A 19,120-nucleotide genomic window follows, 5' to 3' on the forward strand; every position below is an offset into this window, starting at 1 on the left:
CTAAAGAAAAACACTATATTAAAATTCCAAATTGGCTATCAATGATGGAAGCATTAATCTACCCATATGTATTAGACATAGATAAAATAAAAAGATATAAAGATATTACTAAACGATCAGGGGGAATTAAAAACAGGATTAAAACTAAAAGAACAGGGCATAGACATTGATTGGTGGCCGTACATGCAGAGACAGGCTAGATATAAGAAGGATAAAGAACAGTACAGATTCCAAACAGAACCGCAAGATCTAGATAAAATTTTACAAGATACAGAGGATAAATTGATCAAGAAACTATAGAACTACTTATTGAATTACAGAATGGAGAAGGAGGTAGTTAAAGAAACTATGATAACCAAAAATTTTGGCTACAGTATTGATTTGGAGAAATATGTATAAAACATTCTATAGATGGCATCTCCCACCAGCGAGATTGGCTAAAATGTACCCGAACTTATCACTGGACTGTTGGAAATGTAGGCAAAATCAAGAAACTACATGTGGTTGTTATGCCCAAAGGCTAAACAATACTGGAATAGAATAAGAAAATGGCTCGAAGAAATTACTAAAAAGCAAATAACTACAAGGAAATTTTAAAAACCACAATTTTTAATTATACATATCATAACAGCAGCGAGAATAAATATGCACAAAATTGGAAGAATAATAATACACCAACAGAGGATAATGTTATAATGAAAGTGTTAGAGTGTGCAAAGAGGGACAAATTTATAAAAGAAGTAAAAGAAAAGGAGGAAACAGAATATTATATTGTATGGAACAAGTGGTACAAATGGCTAGAGAACAGGTGTAAAGCTTAAGGAAAGACTAAATGAAGAGGACACAGGAGTTAGAAATTAGCAATGTATAGATAGAATGTATATAATTGTATCATATGTATAGACAAAGAGAAACTGAAATAAGGGGGAAGAAGTACATTTAAAATAAATGTATACTGAGGTGGAAATGTTGTACAGAAGAAAATTGCAAAAAAAAATGTCTTTAAAAAAACACAGTTTAGGATTTCCTGTGGCGACATCACTGTGCTTAGAGCAGAGGAAAGGGAGCTCTCCTAACTTCTAACTCTAACTTCTTCGTTTGGGCTCATTTTTGAGCACTGTTGATCCTGAAGGGGCCAGCAGATTAAAGGGGATTCTCTGTAGACGCTGGGGTGATAAGGCAAATCCCCCAGCGGATAGGAGAACCCCCCTAAACGGACGAGGAACTATCCTGCCATTTGGTTAGGACCAGCGATGGTGCCCGCATAAGAAGGAAGGAAACAGAGAGGGAAGCAGTTGAAATTGGGATATTTGTTACTATTGCTGACAACCCAAAGAGGAGGTCAACGCAAAATTGGCAGAGAGGGTGAGCTGGAAAGAAGGAGACGCTGGGAAGGAGACTGTTTTTGCAGTTCAATTTTGCCGAAAAGAAGTGAAGCAGAGACGCTGAGTTCGCTGAGTTGGAAGGGACAGCCCGAATAACTTGAAGGAGTTGGCCAAGTGAGAACAAAAACCCGGCATGACATCTGCCAAGAAGATTTGGAAAGCTCAGATTGTTTAACAATCGGGTTGGTAGTTTAGTTTTTTTTTTGCTTTTTCTTCTCGCTTTTCTCTCTGCTGTTTTGTTTTCCCCAAAGATAAGTACTCGATATTTATTTGCCTCAGAAAAGTATCAGAGAGAGAAGAATGTTTTGGAAGGGACCTCTTCCTTACTTCTTTGCTGGAAACCTGGATATTAACAGTCTCTGTGAGGGGAGAGTGACACCTAGTAGACTGTAAATTTGGACTGTGAAATCTGATGCAAGAAAACCAACCGTGACATAAGTTGATGTATGTATGTATGTATGTATGTATGTATGTATGTATATGTATGTGTGTGTGTGTGTGTGTGTGTGTGTGTGTGTGTATGTATGTATGTATGTATGTATGTATATATATATATATATATCACATTGGTATGCCCAAATATGGGAGGAAGATCACACTTCCATGTATGTATGTATGTATGTATGTATGTATGTATGTATGTATGTATATACATACGTACATACATACGTACATACATACATACACATAGATAAACTAACTACTAAAATTGAATACCTATATATCTATATATACATAGAGATAAACTAACTACTAAAATTGAATACCTGTATAAATGATAAAATTGAGAGACATCTATTGGTATAGGATAATAGTATGGTATATAAATCTATGATATATATTAATTAAGGACCACAATAGAATTGAATACTATATAGGAATGTTCAGGTATTGAAACGTGATATTAAGGAAAGTTAACTATTGTCAAATATTGAATTATACAATTACTTATATTATTGATATTACTGATAAAGTAGAAGTAAAATAAAACTTATTTGCAATTGTGGGCAAGGATAAATAGGGGGATAAAAATGACAATCTCAATAAAAATAGTGAAAAAAACTATACCCAATGTGATTTCAGCCACACTCCCTTCCTCAAATCAAAGATCAACTGAGAGCGTGTTGGGGTTGGAGAGAGGCAAAAAGATGGCATGAACAATAGGGCCAGCTCCAACGATGCAGAGTATGCAATTGATGTTCCAGATGATACAAGAGACATTGGCAAAAAGCCAGGAAGTGACAACTACTAACCATAAAGAGACAAGGAGGAATCATGAAAAAATGAAAAATGAAATGGGAGAATTGAAAGGAACTATCAAAAATGTAGATGACAAAATTGAAAGTATACAGAATGCCTTAGCAATTAATGAACAGAAAATCCAGTGTATGGAAGAAAAAATAGAACAAGCAGATCAGAAGATGGGAAAAATGGAATTGGAATATAAAAAACTTAATAAAGAACTAGAAATATCAATAACCTGACTTGAAATTGAAAGAGCTGCATTCTACCTAAGATTCCAAAACATACCGGAACAGAAGGACGAAGACCTGGAAAAAAAAATGACTGAAATTTTCCCTGAAATTCTCAAAAGAAAAGAACAATAGTTAAGAGGGGAAGTCGATGAAGCTTATCGGGTGCATACTAACTATGCCAGAAGACATAGACTCCCGAGAGAAGTGCATATAAGATTTGCTAAAAAAACAACAACAAGAGATGAAGTGTAGAAAAAAACTAGAGAAGAGACGATTACATTACAGGGAAAAGAGTTGATCACTCTCAAACAGATTCCACGGAGAATTCGGGAACAACATAGGCAGTACCAATTTTTAACAAACCAGTTAAATAAAAATAGAACAATATACAGATGGTTGGTACCTGAAGGGGTTCTGCTATCTTGGCAAGGAAAAAGATATAAGATAGAGACTACAGAAGACGCACAGAAATTCTATGAAGAATATAGCAAAGCAGAAGAAGAACAAAGAAGTAAGGAGGGACTAGAAAGTAGGGTCAAGAGGAAGAAACATTCAGTGACAAGGAAAGAAACAGGAGAGAAGAACAGAGGCAAGAAAGAGAGAGAGCAGAGAACGAAGGGGCGAGAAGGAAAAGTCAGATACAAACTAGAACAAACCCAGCTAAAGATGGATCAAGAAATTACAATTATCTCGATACCAAATGAATGGGCAGACCAATTTAATAACTCAAAAGGAATTAGCACAGAAAATTAAAGTAGTCAGACTGAATTACTTGGAATAAGCCATCAAATCAGGACGATGGCTGGCATATAGACTGTAGAACAAAAGAGAAAAAAGGAAATTATACGAAACTATATGGGTTTGTGGAAATACCATCCCCAAGAAAACATAAACTGAGATTATGGAGAGATAGTAGGAAAGGAAGAGGAAGAGTGGAAGAGAGGTAAGGGAAGAAGAAAGAGGTAAGGAGAGGTGGGTGGAAGGGAGAGAAAGAGAAGGAGAGGAGGGTGGAAGGGAGAGAAAGAGAAGGAGAGAGGGCAGGAAGGGGAAGAGAGAGGGTAGGAGTAGGGGAGAGGTAAGGGAAGAAAGAAGGGGAAGGAGAGGAGGAAGAAAGGAAGTAGAGAAGGAAGTGAGGGAGAAAAGAAAGGGAAAATAAGGTGGTGTTACAACAGGCGCTAGGGATGGTAAACAAAACAACTCAAATTGTATATTATAACCTGTTAAATGGAATAACAAAAGTATAAGAATGGCAAAGAAAAAGAATACCTATGTGAATGTATACCTATAATTGTATGTAAGAGAATAAATGACAGTAAGAATATAAAACACACTATAGGTAAACAATATTTTGGTATAAATAGCTAAGTATAAATAAATATAGAATTGGACATAAAAATGGATAACGAATAAGGAGATCATGAATGCAAGATAGAAATGTATAGAAGGGAAAACATTAACTGTAAAGAAACCGATACGGAACTGCTGTATGATATATGATGGAACTTTTTGTTCCTATGTTGTGTTAAGTCATGTGTTTGTTTTTGTTGATGTGTTTATGTGTTTAAAAATAAAAATAAAAAAAACACAGTTTAATAAAAATATTTTTAAAAAATAAATAAATAAACTGAAATAAATTACACACCTAGAGTATTCTAAAAATTTAATATACTTATTCGTCCAGGTCCCTCTCACTAACTGTATCTTATTTCACAATATTGGGAAAAATGCTTAATGTTATGTCCACATTTAGACTCTAAATAATCTAGAATTGGAAGTTGATTTACAGATTCAGTCATTAGGAGAATAAATGAAGGTTTTGATTCCCAATTAAAACATTAAGTCAATCTTCTGTTATTTTAACTGTTCCAGATTAAAGCTATATATAAAGGAATCGTTCCTCATGGAAAATACAAATTCTTGTTTTATATAAATCAATAGTAAGTGTTTAATTTTGCAAAGAAGCACATTGCATGTGTACAAAGCAGGGCTCTTAAATGAATATAAGTTTGCATTATATTGGATCATGGTATGAGAGAAGATGCCTGGCAGGGGTTTAATAGACCACAGTGAAGTCACAGTTTCCAGGAGGGAGAGAGCATATTTGAGAAGGGAGGGCTGGAGAAATAAGAGACAGAAATAAGAGACAGACCCTGGGAATGGACTCAGAGGAAGAGCCTAAGGACCCACACTCCCTAGAATCTCTCAGGGTATATCCATTAAGCAGTGAGTCCTGAGCGTTTAGCCTGGCAAGTTTCTGTGTTATGTATAAGCAAATAAAGAACTGAATTGCTACTGCTATTGCTGTTCTTGGATTTAGCCTGGGTATTGGCAACTGGTAACCCAAGAGCCACATGACTCTTTGACCCCTCTCCTGCAGCTCTCTGCTGACCCAGTCCCATGATCTGCTCTCTGCCTGAGAAGGCATAAGCCTCTCCACAGAGCTGTGTGGCTGAAGCATCCCTAGCATTTTCTCTGCACTGTCTGTGACTAGCTGCTTTTTGTGATTCTGATTCCACGTCCTTCACAGGCAGCTCAGCACCAGCTGCAGTCTCCTTTATGTTGGCTCAATAAGGAGAGGAATGGGGAGCAGCAACAACTGCTGTCGCTGGATGCAGGAAGGGAAGCGCCAGCTCTCATGAGCTGCACAGGACTCTCCTGCTACTGCTCACCATTCCCTTCCTTCCTGAGCCAACACAAAGGGGACCGGCTACTCACCTCCTGCCCAGGAGGGTATTTTGCTTGTGCACATGCGCGAGAAAGACTTGGGGGCAAGAAAATGGGAGAAAAAGAGAATGAGAGAGAGGGAAACAAACAGGAAGAGAGAAGGAGAGAGAAATGAAAGAGAGCTGTAGGAAATGAGAGAGGGAAACAAATCAGAGCGAGAGAGAAGGGAGAGAGAGGGGGCAAAATAAAAAAGGAAAGGGAAGAGAGAGAAAGAGAGAAAGAAAGAAAGAAAGAAAGAAAGAAAGAAAGAAAGAAAGAAAGAAAGAAAGAAAGAAAGAAGTCTCTCAGACCTATGATGAAAACAATGGCAAGCTAGATCTCTTGCCAAGAAAACTGCAGTTTGCCAGAAGGCACAAATTGTAAGCAAGTCTGTTGTTGTTTTTTAAAGGCAATAACAGAGAGGGCAAAAAATGCATCTGAAAATAAGATTATTTATAATTTTGAATAATATAGTATATTGTCAAACTCAAAAGAAATCAAAATATATATGCTATTGCTATTAGTACAATCTTGCCAGCTTCTATCAACTTAGAATTCACTATGAAAATATTACAGAGACGCAATTTCCCACAATTACCATATTTTTCGTACTATAAGATGCACCAGTGTATAAGACGCACCAAGATATTGAAGTAAGAAAAAAAAAGTTTTTGTCCTTCCCGGCCCCCAAGAGCACTCTGCAGGCTTCAGCAGGGCTGGGGTAAGGCAAAAACCTCCCTGTTTTTCCACCAAAATGGGGGGCATTTCTCCCTTCCCCCAGCCCTCCTGAAGCCTGCAGAGTGCTTCTGGGGGTGGGGGAAGGCAACCCCCCCCTTTTGGTGAAAAATGGCCTGTTTTTTGCCCATTTTTCAAAAAATGGGATGTGGAGGCGGGACTTCGGGAGGCGCAAAATGGCTGTATTCGATCTATAAGACCAACAAACATTTACACGCTTTTTAGTGGGGGGAAAGGTGTATCTTATACTCAGAAAAAAACTAATAACTTTATTTTGGATTTGCTATCGTATTCAGTGAGAAAGAGGGAAAGGGAAGGGAAGGGAGGGAGGGAGGGAAGGAGGGAGGGAAGGAGAGAGAGAGAGAGACCCATTTCCCACAGAAAACATCTAGACCTATGAAACCTGGGTAGGCGTGGCTGGGGGGGTCATGTGACTGGGTGGGAGTGATGTTGAGGTGGCCACGCCCACCCAGGTTTTGTGGCTCCCAGTGTTTTCTTTTCTGTGGGAAACAGGTCCAAATGACTCTTTTGAGTGTTTAAGGTTGCAGACTCCTGGTTTAGCCTGACATATAGGTATAAAAAGTGTTGACGTTATCGAGTAATTCAATAATTAAATAGAAATTATTCATCATTAAAAATATAGTTTCCTTTATGTAATTCACAATTTTTAAAAAAAACTTATGAGACATTTAGATGAATTACTGTATTTTTTGGAGTATAAGTCGCACCTTTTTCCCTCAAAAAAGAAGCTGAAAATCTGGATGCATCTTATACACGGAATACAGCATTTTTTGCCTCCCGAAACCCCGCCCCTTCCCCAAAATGGCCGTGCATAGCCTTTAGGAGGCTTTCAGAATGCTCCTGAGTGCTGGGGAGGGCAGAAATGAGCGAAAAGCAGGCCATTTTTTGCTCAATGTTGCCCCTCACAGCCCCAAGGATCACTCTATAAGCCTCCTAAAGGCTAATTAATTTGCCTCTTCAAAATCTTGGTGTGTCTTATACTCTGGGCGTCTTATATTCTGAAAAAATAAGGCATATAAGACTTAGTGAAACTACTTGAAAGTGAAATAAATGGAGAGACATTTTTAAAATAGTCAATTTAGTAAGACGTAGAATTTCTTTGTAGTCATTATTAGATTTGGAATTCAACTACAGTGAGTTTATCTAACACTTTTAAGCCTCTTATTCCTTCTAAAGTCTATTCTAAATTTATTAGTTTATTGGATAATAAATCTAAAATGCATTGCAAATTAGGTATTAGGAACATTGTTGTTTAGAAATATATAAATGTTAATGCATAATCTATATAAATGAATTTGGATATGATTGCTTGTACTTTAATATGAAAAGGAAGATTTTTTTAGTATTTGAAAATACTATAGTTATAACAGTATAACTGTTAATTCTAAAGGAACCAAGAATCTATTTCATTTACTGGAAAAGGACCTGTTTTATCCTTTCAGAAGCAAAGACTGTATATTAATATATTTATGTACATACATTTATTATATATATGCAATTAATTCTTCTCATTTTAAACACAAAATAATACATTGTCTACATTAAGTTAGGACATAAACTGGGAGATAATTTAGTAAACATATTAAGGATAAGCAACAATGAGAACTGGACCCAGAACCATTGATTGGTTCAAAATTGGGGAAAGAGTCCAGCAAGGCTGTATACTGTCACCCTGCTATTTAACTTATGCAGAGCACATCATGAAAAAGGCGGGGCTAGATGAATCAAAAGTTGGAATTAAGATTGCCAGGAGAAATATCAACAATCAACAATACATATATCAACAACAACCTCAGATATGCAGATGATACCACTCTAATGGCAGAAAGTGAAGAGGAACTAAAGACCCTCTTAATGAGGGTAAAGAAGGAGAGTGCAAAAGTTGGCTTGAAACTCAACATTAAGAAAACTAAGATCATGGCATCCGGCCTTCTCAATTCCTGACAAATAGATAGGGAAGAAATGGAGGTGGTGATAGATTTTATTTTCCTGGGCTCCAAGATCACCGTAGATGGGGACTGCAGCCAAGAAATTAAAAGACACTCCTGAGGAGGAAAACTATGGCAAATCTAGACAACATACTAAAAAGCAGGGACTTCACCCTGCCAACAAAAGTACGTATAGTCAAGGCTATGGTTTTTCCATTTGCAATGTATGGTGATGAAAGTTGGACCATAAGAAAGGCTGAGTGCCAATGAATTGAGGCCTTTGAACTATGGTACTGGAGAAGAATCCTACGAGACCCTTGGTCTGCAAGGTGATCAAACCAGTCAGTCCTAGAGGAGATCAACTCTGACTGCTCTTAGAAGGCCAGATCCTGAAGATGAAACTTAAATACTTTGGCCACCTAATGAGAAGGAAGGACTCACTAGAGAAGAGCATAATGCTGGGAAAGTGATGGCAAAAGAAGGGGATGACAGAGAATGAGGTGGCTGGATGCAGTCACCGAAACAGTAGGCATGAGCTTAAATGGACTCCAGAGGATGGTAGAGGACATGAAAGTCTGGAGGAATGTTGCCCATGGGGTCGCGATGAGTCGGACATGTCTTCACAACTAATAACAAGGATAAGAAATAAGAGTATTTTAAAAATAGTGCAATTCTATCTTTAAAGGTGATGAAATACTTTAATATGTATATTCAATATAGAGTATATAGGAATATTTATTATACATATCAAGATTAGGATCTGTAAAATTTCACAGGTTATGAATTGATGAAATTAGAACACAGCAGACCTATATCAATCATGCAATTGCTCACCACACTATCCCTATGACTTTGTACAGCATGGTCAGAGGATGCAATGTTGTCTGATTCACCATCTGTAAACTATCAGAGTTGGAAATAAATAATTAACTAAGTTATTATTATATATGGTACATATTTATCTAAATCAATAATAAGATTTCTACAATATTAAGGACTTAACTGGATAATAAATAAACCAGTGCAATGTGGTGAAGAAGAACCTTTGTGATGCTAGAGTCTGATGTGATAGATGTAGACTTCACAGTCAAATTAACCTGCAAATTTTCACTTCAGTACCTTAATAATGTTTCAAACTAGTATTTATGCAAAATAATTGCCTAATTAGAAGATTTAGTTGGCTTAATTAAACTACCACTATCTACATAGTCCCATTTTCAAAAATTTTCTTTAGTTACATTCAAGCTATTTTTTCTAACTTGGCAACTCTATGTGAGATTACAAATAATCAACAATCAATTTGGTATATACTTTAACTCTGCCTGGCTAGATAGAATACAAAACCGCTCAGCTCTTTCATTCCTAATACCTAAGTAGTGTAAAGCCTGCATCCAACTAAAGGAAAAGAATGTAAGTCTCTATTTATGGAAAGATGGTCAATTTTGGATCCCTGAATCTATTTTTGCACATTCCACATCCTAAACAAATTCATGTAATCTTGACAACATTGAACTTATTCCCTCCCTCTAAAAACATGAAATATAATCCTTGATCATCAGTTTCCCCATTCTGACCCTGTGTAAAGAAAGCTATCTGTTATCATAGGACCAAATTACATCCAGTGTTAACTTGCAATAGTGAACAACTGAGCTTTTATCAAATGGAGTACTAGTGGAAGTTATATTACATCAGTTCCTGATACAATAGGCATATAAAATTAGAAGGTAATATAAAAGGAAGCTTTAACTGAAAACCTTGTATTCTCTCTGCTTAATATTAGCTACAGAACACATACAATATGATAAGCATGGAAAATTTCCATATTTTTAAATATAAAATTTTAAAAATGATTTTAGAGTATTACATTCTTTCAACTATACTTTTCTTGCTAAGAATAAATAATATTCTTCTTTCAAAATACATAATTGAAAAAGTGGAGATTCCCAGAATGGCAGCCAACAACTCTACATTTATATTATCAATAATGCATATTAGTAATCTCTATCTATTTAATATCAGAGTTATCCATAAAAATGGAAGTGTTTAAGACATGCAGAGACATCTCACCACTGGACTACTTCGTGATGAACTTGCTCTTGAAGAATAATAACTATCTTCTGAAGGCTAAAAAACAAATGTTGTGAAATACTTTTTCAGCTGTTTATTTTCACATACACATGCAAACATATAAAATGAAATTCCTATAGACTTACAGGATGATTACTGTACCGTTTATACAATCCATCATCACATAACGATGCCTAGAGAACAGAGAAAATAGTGTTTGTTGTTCTATAAAAGTACAGAATAAGCCCGTAAGTACTTTCTCATACAACTTGGATAAACAACTAAACAACATAATGTGTCTTGTTTCATTGGCTGGAGAACAAGGAAACGGAAAGGAAGAAGGGCAACTTAAACATGTAAACAGACATATTGATGGGGTAGGGGGAAATGATATAAGTAGCTCAGATCATATAAAAACAGAAAGTAATATTTTAGTTTCTTTTTCTAGGCAATAGCAGCATGCAGACAGAGATTACAGGTAGTACTCGATTTACGATCACAATTGAGCTTCAAATTTCTGTTTCTGAGACAGTTGCTAAGTGAGTTTTATTTCCATTTTATTATCTTTTTTGACTAAGTTGTTAAATTAATCACTGCAGCTGTTATTTGTTTAAGAAAATCTCTACAAATTTAAGAGCCCCAGTGCTTACATATACTTTGTTTCTTCTCAAGATAGTTTCCTGATGTTCTCCATTCTTATATTTTTTTCAAACTTAAGCTATATATTTACAAGATAATGATACAGAAAGCTGTCAGTAAACAGTATGCTCAGGCTAAAGTCACCATGCAGATCTACATACGAACCAAACTGGTACTTCTTATCAAACCAGTGTTTACATCTGGAGAAGCCTATAGAACAGAGTACTTTTTTTTAGATTTCAGAATACATAAACATTACAATAACTAAACATTATGTATCATGTTACATTTTACTAACCCTGTAATTCTTGGTGGTTGCCAGAGGTTCATTATATAGAGATGATGACTGTGAGAAGAATAAGGATTGAATTGTACTGAATGCTGTATAAATGATGCACATTTTTCATCAAACATGCAGGTAAGGAACAGTGTGAGTGCATTGTCATAAAATGATGGAACAGAAAGAGTGCATACACAGTCCAAAGCTGGCAATAATAGGTTAAACACTCCATTAGATATTTAATTTTAAAAAAATGTCATCCATAAGCCTATACTGGCCCTATCTTTTAGAATAACCCTTTTTAGAATAATTGCATATAATACTAAAATGTGTTAGATTTATGGTTAACATAATGGCAAATTTAAATCAGGGAGTTGCATGACAAAAAGTGAAAAGAAATCTAAATTCCTGAACCTAGCTCTACTTCTAATTCTAACTTGATTCATGCTGCATCAACTAATATAGGATCAAAAAACCCTTCACTGGATCCTTGACCAATTGTTAATTCAACTCAAATGAAACAAAGCATTTATGCTAATTCTCATGCTGTTATGCTTTACGGAAGAAAAAATCTATTCAGCAAAATAATTCATCCAAAAAAACCAAACAAACCCGAGGCTGATAAGAAGGAAGTGCTTTGCTATGTCTAAGACTGCTGTAATTTCGCTGGTCGTGATAAAATCCACTCTGTTTAAAAAAATGACAAGAGTATAAAAGATACTCAAACACAAACTCATAAGGGATTGCAAATAATATTACCTTGGTATTCAAAATATATTACAAGCTCCAAAGTGCATTAATACAGTAAACAATTTGAGTTGATTCAGTTGAATGCATTGTATTACATGGTAATGCAATGTTTTCATATAAAAGTTCAAACTTTCTACCTACTTTTTTTATATACATGACGATTATTTGGTTATATGTCCACTAAATAAGATTGTTCCATATTATCCTGAAACGGTGACAAATATACCATATATGCTAACTTCACAATGTAATAAATTAAATTTACTATTGTATCTGAAAGATTTGAGAAAATTAATACTAGCTTCATCTTTCTATACAGATAACTTCTCAGATTTAATCAATTACCATATGCAAAGAACAAAATTCCACAAACTTAAAAAGTTCTGAAATTATTCAGTAATGTTTTTTTAAAAAAAATATTAGAGTATTTACGCTTTGTTGCAAAAATTCATAACAGATATAACCTAGTCAAATATTTTACCTTATATGAATTGTTCTCTGGTGGAATGTCAAACATTTACTACTGAGAGGCTTAATAAAGAAAATTTCTATGATCATTTAAACATACAGTGAAGAGCAACATTTATTTTCATGATTCAACTTCAACAATTTAAAACATTTCAGAAAAAAACTCAGAGGAGCAAGCACATACTAGAAACAAGGCAACAAAGCTGGAGTGGAAAAGTCAAAAATTTGGTAATTTTAATTTTCTTAACATAGACAAACATAAAATTCAAACAAGAAAAATTACATCTATTTTAATAACTTCATTTAAAAAATTTTTTTAAAGATTTTTATTAACAAACATGTAAAATACACACACACACACAAAAATTAGACATACACATTTATACAATACAGTGCGAACACAAACTTCCTGTTTTTTATATTAGCAATCATCAATCGATATCGCTCACCTTATCTTATTTCCCCTTCTATCATATTTCATTTAGATTTCACCATTCTTAACCCTCTTATTTTACTCATAACTATTATTTTTGAGTGTTGTTATATTCTTTCATTGATTTTTGTTTCTTTCCTCCATCCACCTATACTATTTATCCGATATCTGGTAGAATTCTGATTCTTCCTTTTCCTGTATTTCTTTAGTTAGTTTATCCATTTTGGCACAGTCCATAATCTTTCTTATTATTTCATCTTCATTTGGGGTTAATTTGTTTTTCCATTTCTGGGCAAAGGCAATCCTTGCCGCTGTAAGTATATGTAGTATTAAATATTGGATTTCTTTTTTGTATTTCACCAACATAATTCCTAATAAAAAAAACTTCAGGTTTCCAATCTATTTTAATCCCTGTTATTGCCTCCAGCCAATTTTTGATCCTTTTCCAAAAAAAATTTGCCTCCTCACAGGTCCACCATAAATGATAGTATGTTCCGTGTATTGATTCGCATTTCCAGCATTTTGGGGAGGTATTTGTTGAGATTTTAGCTAACCTTGATGGCGCCAGGTGCCATCTGTAAAACATTTTGTACTGGTTTTCCTTGTATGGAACTGATAGTGTCATTTTTAAATTTATTCCCCAAAATTTTTCCCATTTGTCTAATTCAATATTATAGCCAAAGTTCTGCGCCCATTTTATCATTTGTTCTTTCACAATTTCCTCTTCCATTTTATACTTCAGGAGGAATTTATATATTCTCCCTATCATCTATCTGGGCTTTGAATAATTTTATCCAATTTGTGTGGTTCTGTTTCGATGCCATATAATTTAGTATCTTTATTGTATTTAGTTTTGATTTGGAGGTAAGTTAGCCAGTCAGCTTTCATGTTCTGATCTGCCAATTCTTCAATTGTTTTTAAATTTCCCTGTCTATCAATTAAGTCTCTGTATTTTAGGATTTTGTTCCAATCTGTAAAATTTGGGTGAGTCGTCCTTTCTATTGGTGATAGCCAATTTGGGATTTTCACATAGTGGATATTTTTGATTTTGAACCATTGTTGCAGTAAGGCTCTTCTGATTAAATGATTTTGAAAGTATTTGTGCGTTTTATTTTTATCATCCCATAGATATGTATGCCAGCCTGCCTGCAGGTCATGGCCTTCTAAGGTCAGAATTCTTTTATTCTTTAGTTCTATCCAGTCCTTCACGAATGTTATTGTTACTGCTGATGCATATAAATCCCAATTTGGTAATGCTAAGCCTCCCCTCTTCTTCCTCATCATCTTTTCTTCTATCTATTCTATCTTTTTCTTCCTCCTCCTCCTTCTTTCTTTCTTCTTCTTTTTCTTCTTTCTTTTCTTTCTTCTTTCTTCTTCTATCTATATAAAAAAGGCTGTATGTATGTATGTATGTTCCAGCATAACTCTGGAGCGCCTCAAGCAATTTCAACCAAACTTGGTACACAGATGACTTACCCTCAGGAAACAAATACTGGGGGGGGGGGGTGTAAGATACCCCTGTGGTGTGTGTGTGAGAGAGAGTGTGTGGGTTCCAGCATAACTTGGGAACCCCTGGGCAGTTAAGGAGAGCGAGTGCAGCATCCTAGAGCGGCAATTGTTTGTGATGTCAGTTCCTTTGCAGCTTCCTCTGGAAAGCCAGCCATGACTTTTGCCCTCCAGTGGACCAATGGGGAAGTGCCTGATGGATTTGGACAAAGTGCCAGGATACTAGACAGGGCAGGAAAGAGGAGCGCATGGGTGGGGGAAGGGGAGGGCAGGGATGATGAGCATGGGAGTAGGGGGAAGAAAGGCCCCTCTTAATGGCTCCTTGTCAAACAAATGCTTTAGCACAAAGTGCCAGGATCATAGACAGGGCGGGAAAGGAGCACATGGGAGGTGGAAGGGAGAGGGCAGGGATGATGGGCATGGAAGTAGGGGGAAGAAAGGCCCCTATCAATGGCTCCCTCTTAGACAAATGCTTCAATGTTTATAAACACCTGGGCAACGTTGGGTTATCAGCTTAAGTGATAAAAGAGAAGAAGCGTTGGTCTTATCTCTTTCTCAAGAAGATTGATGGGAGAGTCTAGGATGGTTATTCTAGCTTGCTAGCTTGTTGACTGAATTGAAATTCTGAAGACATGCCTCCTTGGCAATGGTCCCCAGTCTTGAACAATAAAGACAAAACGAGCGGAACCTTGTACTACATCCAGTCCAAACTTCACTCTCTCCTGGCCACTGGCCAGTCAACCAGGCAGGTCTGGACTCTTCCATCGATCTTCATGAGAAAGGGCATTCACAGGTAAGACCAGCGTCCCTTCTCCATGGTATCGACGGGAGATGCCAGGATGGGACATACCAAAGTCTTGGAAGTCCTATGGGTGGGATCTATCTTGGCCCAAAGTGCCATCCTCCTCAAGCACCTTCTGAAGAACACACCAACCAAAAACTGCTTCTGCAGAAGAGTATGCATTGGCTTATGAACGACACAGGTAATGTCCACATTGCCACCCTACATATCTCTTGTACTGATGCCTGAATAGCCCAAGCAGCTGTAGAAGCCGCACTTCTTGTAGAATGGGCTATGATCCCCCTGGGCACTGGGAGAGCCTGGCTCTCATATGCTCTGGCTATACAAGCCCTTATCCAATGACCCACCGTGGAAGGTGTTACCCTGTGGCCCAGAGTTGACGGAAGAAAGGGTACAAAGAGGGCATCAGTCTTCCTAAATGAAGAGGTCCTAGAAATATAAATGTGGAGTGCCCTCCATACATCTAATGTATGCCATTGCCTTTCTAAGGAATGCTGAGGCCTAGGACAGAAGTTTGGCAGTATTAACTCCTGAGCTCAGTGAAACAAGGAGTTAACCTTAGGCATAAAGGCAGGGTCCACCCACAGAACCACCCTACTCGCATGAAACACACAGAGATCCTTTCTCATTGACAATGCTGCCAACTCTGATATCCATCTAGCAGATGTGATAGCCACTAGGAATGACATCTTACATGAAAGGAGATGAAGACTAGCCTCCCTTAAGGGCTCAAAAGGTGCTCTGATCAGGGCATGTAATACCTTGGACAAATCCCAGGTGGGATAATGGTGTACCATTGGGGGCCGCAAATTAGAGGTGCCACGAGAATAGCTCTAACTCTAGGATAGTGAGCTAAAGAACTAGAACCCTCTATACTAATAACAGAGGCCAAAGCTGCAACCTGTTGTTAAGAGTGTGTTTGAAGAGTGTCTTTTCTCTAAACCTTCTTGCAGGAATTCCAGTACATCCACGAGGCCAACAGAGGATCTACGTGCCCCTTCTGACACCAGGTACATAATACCTTCCAGGTTGCATTGTAAATGCAGATGGTGGAAGGCCACCTGGCCACCTGAATGGTCGCTAATGACCTTGTTAGACAATCTTTCTGTTTTCAGCAGATTCCGCTCAACCACCAACAGTGAAGCATAACCACTGGGGCTCTGGGTGTTGGATGGGCCCCTGACTTAGAGAGATCTTCTCCGGGGGAATGATCCATGGTCTGGCCACCGAGAGGCTGACCATGTCAGTGAACCACAGTCGCCGGGGCCAATGGGAAGCCTCCAACAGAACTTCTGCCCTCTCCTACAACACCTTCCTCACTACAGCTGGGATCAGAGGCATCGGGGAAAAGGTGTACAGCAGCCCCCTGGGCCATAGACATCTTAGGGCATCTTCTCCTTCTGCTCCCAGGGCTCAAAATCTGAAGAAAAACCTTGGCAGGTGAGAGTTCATTGGAGAGGCGAATAGATCCAGGACAGGATGACCAAAGCGATCAGACAGTTCAGTTCAAGAGAATGGGATGCAAATGCCACTCTGCATTGTCCACCATGGCCATGCTCAACCAGTCCGCTTGTACATTGGACACCCCTGCGATATGTTCTGCCCTGATCGACAACTGGTGAGCCTTTGCCCACCAACACAATGTCTCTGCCTCTGTCATGAAGGATTTTGACTGAGCCCCCCTGCTTATTGATGTGGGTCTTTGTGGCCACATTGTTCATTAAGATCAGGATATGGCCACCCGAGATCTGTTGGTGAAAGGCCCTGAGATCTAGGCATGCTGTCCTCAGTTCCAACCAGTTTATACTGTGAGTTAACTCCTGAAGAGTCCACTAACTATGGGCTACCCTGTCTCTAAAATAGGCTCCTAAGCCATATAGGCGGCATCTGTTGTAATGGTCAACCTGTCCATCTCCCTGAAAACACAACCCTTGATTATGGCCCTGGACCCCCTCCATCGCAGCAATTGTAAAATCTTTGGTGGCACCCGCACTTTCACTGGAGACATACTGCAATGCGTTTTTTGGTAGGGCAGCATGAACCACTGAAGTGGTCTGGCATGGAACCGTGCCCAGGGTACTAGGGAGATGCAAGATACTAGTTTCCCCAGCAGCTGAGACAGCAGTGCCAATGGAACCAATGGAATCTGGACTGTCAGCGCCCCAATGCTGTCCTGCCGCTCCTGGGAAAGAAAGACATGTCTGGTAATAGTGTGTATAAGTGCACCTAAGTGCACCAGTCTTGTAGAGGGGACTAAATGACATTTGTTCAGATTCACAGAAAACCTGTGTTCTCTTAGAACCTGAATGGTGGTATGAAGGCCCCTTTCCTCCTGTTTGTATGACGAGGCCTGAATCAGTAAATCATCTAAATAACATTGGATTTGGATGGGCAATGTCCGAAGATAGGCAGCCAGTGCTGCTAGAACTTTGGTGAATGTCCTTGGGGCCAACGCAAGTCCGAATGGAAGGGCTGCATTTTGGAAATGCCTCTTGTTGTAACAGAATCTCAGGTACTATCTGTAATTTGGATGGATAGGGATATGGAGGTAAACTTCCATCAAATCCACTGAAGTCAAAAGATCCCTGTGCCGGATTCCTGCCAGCATAGACTGAAGGGAATGCATCTTGAACTTTCTGTAAACCAGATGCCTGTTGAGACACATAGATTGAGAACTGCCCTTCACACACACACCCCAAAGCCTTTGGGATTACAAACAGCATTGATTAGAATCCCTGTCCCCGCTGTTCCCATGGAAGTGGCTGTATGGCCCAAATGTCCAACAAATGTTGGATTATCGCTTCCTCTTCTCTCTGGACATGGGAGCGGAGAAAGAACCTCGGAGGAGGGGAACAAAATTCCAGGGATATCCCTGATGTCACTGTCTCCAGTACCCAGGTAACAGTCATGATCTCCCCCCAGAGAAGAATGCCAGCCAACCCCTATCGGCAGTGATGCTTCCAAGTCATTTCTGACGGCAATAGAGCATTATTATCCAAGGATCATTAGTTCCTCGCAGGATCCTTGCTCCGGAAACTGTAGAGTGTGAGTCCCTTCTCTTGAAGTCGGACCTAGGGGTTCAAGTGGGCTTGCTTTTGACGTACCTACCTCCCAGTGCGTCACAACAGCCCTGCTTGCTCTCCTGGAGTCAGTAGCCAGGTTGGCGGTTGAGTTCCCCAGACTGATAGTACTGGGGGACTTCAACCTGCCGTCCCTAGGCGAACGCTCTGACGGGGCCCAGGAGTTCATGGCTTCCATGACAACCATGGACTTGACCCAGGTAATTCAGGGTCCAACTCATAGAGCGGGACACACGCTCGACCTAGTGTTTCTCTCGGGGCAGTGGAGACGTGATTTTGAGTTAAGGGGTATAGAGCTCTCGCCCTTGTCATAGTCAGATCACTTCCTGTTGAGGCTTGATTTTCGGAAGCTACTCCTCACTGCAGGGAGGTAGAACCGGTTAAGTGGTTCCGCCCCAGGCACCTGATGGACCCGTTGGGATTTCAGAAGGAGCTTGGGGAGATACCTGACTCTCTCGCCCACAATCTGACGGAGTCCTTGGTCGCCGCATGGAATACAGCGGCGACCGAGGCACTAGATTGGATTGCGCCTTTGTGGCCTCTCCGCGGCAGTGGATCCAGGAGGGCACCTTGGTTCACCGAGGAACTCCGGGAGATGAAGCACCAAAAGAGACGCCTAGAGCAACGCTGGAGGGCTAGCAACTCCAAATCCGACCGAACACTACTAAGAGCCTTCACTAGGACTTATTTAGTGACGATACGGGCAGCAAAATGTGTGCATTTTTCCACTCTTATTGCGTCTGCAGAATCTCGCCCAGCCGCCCTGTTTAGGATAACACTCTCCCTCCTGAAAGGGGGGGAAGCGGGGGATGCCTTACAGGGACGGGCTGAGGAGTTTGCCCAGTTTC

The 19,120-nt window shown here is 38.8% G+C and overlaps 1 protein-coding gene across 18 annotated transcripts in view; it reads right to left on the reverse strand.

Annotated features, from left to right (window-relative positions):
• Nucleotides 1–19,120, reverse strand: part of LRRFIP2 (LRR binding FLII interacting protein 2) — a 173,614-nt gene that overhangs the window by 57,772 nt on the left and 96,722 nt on the right. For 7 of the 18 annotated variants that reach the window (XM_032234639.1, XM_032234634.1, XM_032234643.1 and 4 more), the window contains 2 exons: nt 10,461–10,508; nt 10,315–10,371 (listed from right to left, as the gene is read on the reverse strand). The exons of 6 other annotated variants lie outside the window; for them this stretch is intronic. In XM_032234639.1, coding sequence (XP_032090530.1) covers nt 10,315–10,371; nt 10,461–10,508 — 105 coding nt within the window. Of the gene's footprint in view, nt 1–10,314; nt 10,372–10,460; nt 10,509–11,251; nt 11,300–19,120 lie in introns of all 18 variants that reach the window. 5 more of the 18 variants (XM_032234642.1, XM_032234640.1, XM_032234636.1 and 2 more) reach the window with 3 other exon arrangements.

This window comes from Thamnophis elegans, chromosome Z (assembly GCF_009769535.1).
Source record: "Thamnophis elegans isolate rThaEle1 chromosome Z, rThaEle1.pri, whole genome shotgun sequence".
Taxonomy (NCBI): domain Eukaryota; kingdom Metazoa; phylum Chordata; class Lepidosauria; order Squamata; family Colubridae; genus Thamnophis; species Thamnophis elegans.